At 35.2% G+C, this 6,938-nt stretch overlaps 1 protein-coding gene across 1 annotated transcript; it reads right to left on the bottom strand.

The window, feature by feature from the left end:
- Positions 1-2,047: 2,047 nt before the first annotated feature.
- Positions 2,048-4,854, bottom strand: LOC114717473 (uncharacterized). The gene is made up of 6 exons (XM_028902611.1): positions 4,353-4,854; positions 4,127-4,279; positions 3,661-3,756; positions 3,380-3,502; positions 2,668-2,868; positions 2,048-2,268 (listed from the first exon to the last, which is right to left on the bottom strand). The coding sequence occupies exons 1-6, from the start codon at positions 4,852-4,854 to the stop codon at positions 2,048-2,050; spliced, it is 1,296 nt and encodes a 431-aa protein (XP_028758444.1).
- Between the last annotated feature and the right edge of the window lie 2,084 nt (positions 4,855-6,938).

The raw sequence follows: 6,938 nt of genomic DNA on the forward strand, positions 1-6,938 counted from the left end.
CTAACTAAATTTTTATCACAATAATACAAATAATTTTATATGCACGTCTGAGTTTTGATAGATTATGAATGGGAATGGGATTGGAAATGAGAGTGGCAAAATTAATCCATGTGTATGGTGAGTGAGCCACATCATCATCAGTTGCAACTGTTTTCTTATAAATTAACAAATTATATGAGTATACAAACTAACAATTGATAAAACTATAAGGACTCAGCAAAAATGAAAAAGAAAAAATTATAAAACTTAATTAAAAACAAGGCGAAGTTACATGAATTTGCGTTTTAATTTTATTAATTTTATTATTTAATGAATATCATATATTTTTTATGGTTATAATTTATATTTCCATTTATCTGATTGTCTTTCTATTCAAACTCATTTATAATCCCCGATAGTCATTTAAATACTCTGAGTGTAGCTATGTTGTTTTCATAAAATAACTTCTACCACGGGTCGCATATTTGGCGCTGGCGGTGGCGTTGCTGCATTGATATTGTTATCTTGAATTTTGAAATGATTTCTTTTTAATTTTTTCTACTTAGCTATGTCAAGATATTACAGAATATCGATTTAAAAGGTCTTTATTTTTTAATCATTTCAATGTGTACTAATTAAGGTATAAGTTCCTTATAAACTAAGGCCAAGTAAAAAGGTAGGATTAGTGCTACTCAGCATTTAAAATTACATGGAAGTTTCAAACAACGTTATCCACGAACACATGTTCATTTAAAAGTTACACAAACTCTTATATTAATATTAAGGATCAGAAGTAGTACATCTTTGATCTGTATTTAGACCAGTTTGTAGGATTCTAAGACTTTGGAAGTAGTACTAAGATAGGCACCTTTTCAGGTCTTTAGACCAGAACAATTAAAGCTAAAAGCATTTTGCCTTACCTAAGTAGCGCGCTTATATATGCATACATACATACATATATGTGTGTGTGTGTGTGTGTGTGTGTGAGGACAAAATACTCACATCTTATGGATAAGGCTGGAGAGGAAAAGCGAGGGAGAACCACATCAAGCCCAAAAGATTATAAATAATAATTAAAAGAAAAAGCAAAGGGTGTATGTGCGCGTGTCCTTGTAACGAGTTGAACTGGAAAGTTTAACGGACCAGCTTCTCATTCTTACGTGTTGGAAAATTTCATTCCAAAATCCAAAGGATACAAAATGTGGGTACAGACGACACTACTTTTAAAGTCGCGCGTCGTGTGATTCTCTTTTAATTCTTTCGATCTCTTCATAAATTATACGTATTGAAGTACTTGACCATCTTCCCTCACAGTCTAGCAATCTTGAAAGTTACAAAATTAATTTGAGACACGGAAGAGAAGTTACACGAGCTTTTGCAGTGAACAGATAAAGTGAATTGAACCAAAGAAAGGAAAAAGAATGGAGTCAGGCAGTAATCAGGCGAAGACCAGTACTTTGTGTTGTAATATTTTTTTGGGTGTGTCAAAGAAAGGATCCTACATTAATTAGGAATGTGGGAAGATAAAAATAAAAATTGAGCATTAATCATGGACAGATTTTCCTATTATTATTAGGAATAGGAAAATCAAATATTGTAGAGTTTTAATATCATAAACGGATTTTCAATGCCTTAAAGATTGGGTGTTTGAAAATTCTTAATGAGTATTTATTATTTTTGTGTGTATCAAACGGTGGAAGGTTTCAAATAAAAACGGCAGGTTTTTTATTACGGTCCCTTCAATCTAAATAAAAACGGTTGAAGCAATTTGAAATTAGGTCCATTCAAATACATTTAATACATTAAACAATCATATATTAAGAATGTTTGAAATAGTGAACGGATTCTCCATTCACTCCCAACGTCCATGATTTTGCAACGTCCCTAAATTGATGGCATGCGTTTAATTCTATAAAACTGACCACTTAATGTGAAAAGAAGGCTGCCAACGTTCAAAATATATGGGGCCTATAAAAGGGTGTTTCATTCTAAGGTTACACACAGCTCTAGAGTTTTCGAGCTCCTTTCTTCCCCCTCTTGTGTGCTCTCTTACTTGCTGAGTTTACTACTATCTTCTGCTGTTCTGCTCACCCTGTTTTACAGGAAGGATCCGTTTAATCCTGGGAAGTGCCGCATCCTTATCTACCGGTGGTTGCGGAATAGCTCTTAAGGACAGCGTCCTTAGGACGTGACTCGGATTAACTATTTTTGCAGGTGCTGCCGCCAACACTTTGTCTCTTTGAAGCCTCCTTATGAATTCAACAATTTTAGCCTCCTCAGTCTTTTTATCTGCAATTCATAAAGTAGAGATTAGATTTCGGATCGTTTTAAAAAATAGAATATAAATCAGATTAAGCACAATAGGAATAATACGACGACCTGAACTTCAGGTTCTATATTTTGGCCTGCAATTAATTACCTAGTTTTTGCAGAGAAATCCGGAAATTTCGACTACCTTCCTGTTGATTCTGATTGCTATCATCATTTGGTTTCATCATTTGTCCTGCAACTGCAATTATTAAATTATAAATTGGTGGCACCCTATTTAGAAATTAGAATATAAATCAGATTAAGCACAATAATGGTAATACGACGACCGAAACTTCGCGTTCTATATTGTTTTTGGCCTGCAATTAATTACATTGCTTTTGCAGAGAAATTGGGAAATTTCAATTAAAGGTTAAAAACCTTGTTTGTCAACGATCAGACCACTAGGTCTGGGAAATGATGATTCTCCTCCGGTAGTTCCATGAACTAAGGCAGAGCTTTGCAGGGCACTTCCACCTCCAACGTATGCTACATCTTTATTCTCCCAAAGTCGATCCAGTATTTGGCGACACCAGACGTGCCTTTGTTTCTTGATCTCCAAATCCTTTAGTACCCGAAATCCTTTATATAAACAAAACCACGCGTACCGTCAACAACAGAGAATTAAAACCATGATTCACAAATAATTATAAGGTTATGGTGCATCTTGTATCCTAAAATATTTTATGGTACATTCATTATTCTAAAATATTTCTTGGTGTATCTAGCATCTTAAAGTATTTTTTTCATGTGCGTCCAATATCTTAAGTTATATTTTAGTGCATTCAGCATCCTAATATATTTTTTCAAGTGGACTCAATACCTCACATTATTTTTTGATGTACGCATTCAATACCCTAAATTGCTATATGTAAAATTGCACTAAAAATTATTTTAAATTTTGGATGTACTAAAAAAAATATTTTAGGATGCTGGATGTAATACTAGATACTTTAGGGTATTGAATATGCTTGAAAAAAATATCTGAAGGTGTTGAATACACCTTAACACATATTTATATTATATCAGCACAAGTAAGCCGGGGCCTGTCAGTTACTAATATTATAATTAGGTAGCGATCGAGAGTGTATACCAAGGGTTTTAACGACAGGCCAAATAACAAAGGTGAATGCACGCGAGAAAATGTCAAAACATGTCCAGTAATTTGGCCACACATTTTCATATCCGTCGTAACTTGGGTTTTCTGCATCCGCTCCTGCGTACAACAAAACATGAACAACAGATCATAAGATACTTTAATTATAAAGGAACAACAGACTACTTAATTACTGCATGCAACTATATATACTTTAAGACTAAACTGAGCAAACTAAAGATATATACGAAGCATGTTTTCATTTATATTGAACTTGCCAGTCTGGGTTCTTTGTCTTTCAGATGATTTTATCCAGAGCCATGGGTCATTCTTTGGGTACTGTTCGAGGCTCCTCAATGACTTCACGTGAATGCCTTGCGTCACAAAAGGAAAATAAATAAATACTTCAATTATCGATATATCTAGCTAGCAGATTGTATGTATTCTAAAATATAAACGATGCCAAAGAATTACGCTTTAATTTGTGTTATTAAAATTCTACAAATTGACATCCATGTAAAGAGGCTTATGTTCTTTGTTTCTTTCTCTTTTCTTTCTTTCTTTCTTTTTTCTTTTTAAATTTTTTTGGTCCCCTTTCATGAATTAAGCTCTCTCTTATCCGGTAGAGAAAGAGGTCAAAGAAGGAAAAAAACAGAGAATAAAGAAATATGGGGCCAGTGGATCTCATGGTTGTTGGCTCCAACTTCAGTTTTTCACCCCTAAACTAGCGATCGATGTACTTACAGTTGTAGACAAGCTTGTTATACCATCTGAAATTGCTGCTGCTTTCAAAGGCGGAAGGTTTCTCAGCCAGGATATGGAGAGAAGTAACTCCCTTTTCATCCACGGAGCCCACTATATGCTCTCCGTAAAGACGAATGATTTCAAATGCCAACCCTATATATGAAGAATGCGAACAGAAATGAGTTAAATGATTAAGATGAAATGAATGAATAAGGGAGTAACCAACCAAAGTGGTCTGGGCGGATGGTGCAGTGAAGGATAGTCTCTCCATCGCTGGATCTTTTCCAGAGGCGACTACTTGGATCGGGGCAACAAGAGTGGAGGTAAAGGAATGCATCCATGTGGCCGTGAAGAGCGGCCAAGAAGAGAGGAGTCTCTCCTTCCTTGTTGCGAGCTTCAATCAGTTGGGTGTTCCTTTCAGCTTCGGCGATGCACTTGTACATCTCGAGGGACCCTCTTGATGCTGCACGGTGCAGTGGGGTGTCTCCTCGATCATTCTTTTTTTGCGGCGCCGACAACGACCCACTTCTCGGGATTTCCGTTACTAGCTTCTCCACCATATCTCCTCTGTCGTCGTTCACCGCCGTATGCAACACTGTGTCGCCGGAGCTGTTGATCGCTGCATCGTGAATAATACTCACATTGTTTTTGTATATCGCCAAAGCTTCTTGCCAATCACCTTGAAGCGTGGAATGGTATAAACTGTGCCTCGTCGTCAGAACATCCATATCAGAATACATATGTTGGATTTTGCCCTGATGCGCGAAACCAACACAACGTGACTATGTGTGTGTGTTAAGATGGTGGCAGTAGCTGGTGGTCACTTCGCTCCCAAAACTCGCTTTTTATACTTCTCAACTGCTGCCATGTGTGTCTGTACGGTACAGAGGAATCTCTTTTCATTATATTGTGGAAGGGCAATGTGATATCTTTTTATCTTTTCATTTTGTATCAGTTAATAATTATACATATGTATATGGAACACGTTGCTTGCCCTTTCGAATGTGATGAGCAACGATAACCTGGAATCAAATAGCCTACGAGGCTGAGATGGATTCTCTCCAGCCCTTTGAAAAGTGTGGTGGCATAGTAAAGCATAAACCCAAAAGTATAGTACGTAGTGTGTTAAGCATAGCTTGCAGAGGTGAACCAAGAGATAATCTGAGCACAACTGAACTTAGTGATTCTGTTTAAGTTGATAATTCCTTAATTATATATGATCAAATAAATACGCGTCGGAAAGTGTGAGCACACACATTCTAAAAATGGCTCGATCCTGACCATAATAGTAATCTCCCTACACAATTTCTTCCTGTTTATAAGGGTTATAGGCATGTTAATTAACAATAAAATGTGAATACAGCTTATCACGAAAAAAAAAAGTGCACATAACTAGTATGAATTTAATCTCAATTCAATTTTTTTTTCAAAGAAATTTAACCTAACTTCTTCTTTTTTTTGTTTTTTTTTAAAAGGAAGACACACACCCACGCGCGCGGCATACCCTCTATTAGATTAATCTCACCACTTTTTATTATGTGAGCTGTCATTTGAGTTAAAGGTTCTTGGCATATATTTTTAATTATTTGAAAATCAAAAAAATATAAAAGAAAAGCGTAGCAAGAGAGAAAGGTGGGAAGAACATCTGGCTGTGAATATATGCGAGCGTATGTCATCCTCCCCCGAAGTTAATTTGTTCCAATTTCGTCAGAGACAATGCCATTTCCTTTTAAAAAAATAACTTCGACTGCGAGAAGTAAAGAAAAAAAGTTTATTCTTTTACATATTTATTATTTTTAACTAATTTTAACTGTTTTTTTAAACTGTGTAATTTAATTATTACGCTCTTATAAAAAGTACCGGAGGCAGTATAGTTCCCTTAAAACTTTAATGGCTGTATTAAAATGAAAAAAAAAAGGAATATGTAGAATCGAATGCGTGTTGAGTTTAAAAGACTAACATCCGTACTAAATCCTGGGTGGGGTTTGATTTGACTCTTTTTGGGATATGCAAGTAGTTTAAACTGGCTTCTAATTCATGTGTGTCGGCAAAGAGTGTTTTCATTCTCAAGGGATCATTCTCAATTCTCAAATCAAATGTGCGTTCCAATGGCATATATATTTTAATTTTTTAAAAGCCCCCTACTCCCTACTCATTCTTTTTAATTCTTTTCCCTCTTTTTTAATATAATAAATTATCCATGCTTAATTAATCAAGTGCCTCCCCATTTTGCCCTCTCAAATTGGCAATCTTGAAAATTACAAAATTGACATCCTCACTTTAGACAGAACCTTTTGCTTTGCCCTGTGGAAAGCACCAACCAAATATACCCATGCGTTTCACCCCACGCATAATATTTTCTCTCCTCTTTCCTTTTTATTTTTAAGTTGGGTATTAAATGTGATTTAACAAGGTTGAAACTGTGGTTTACCACTTTATGAACTGACACCTTTTATAGACCAAATTTCTGTTAATCACTACTAATATTCCTTAATTCTTAATCACTCGTCACTTTAGAAAAAATCAATGCATCTTTTGTGTTATTCAAGGAGGAAGGTTGGGGGCGCATTTTTGAATAAACAATAGTGAAAAAATAGGCCTCATATCTAATCTTATCAACTTGTATCGCTTTCTCACTTTTGGCATATGATGCGAGGCATATTTTTGTAAGTTTTACGTTTCAGTTTCGGCAAAAATATATGAACCATTTCTCAAAACTTTTTCCAGAACCATAAATAATTAAATAACTCACTATAAAAAGAGTATGTGATTAATGACAGAATTTTTATCTATCATTGTGTTGATAATCAGC

This window comes from Neltuma alba, unplaced genomic scaffold (genome assembly GCF_004799145.2).
Source record: "Neltuma alba isolate B1F8T4 unplaced genomic scaffold, ASM479914v2 tig00011737_pilon, whole genome shotgun sequence".
Lineage (NCBI taxonomy): Eukaryota > Viridiplantae > Streptophyta > Magnoliopsida > Fabales > Fabaceae > Neltuma > Neltuma alba.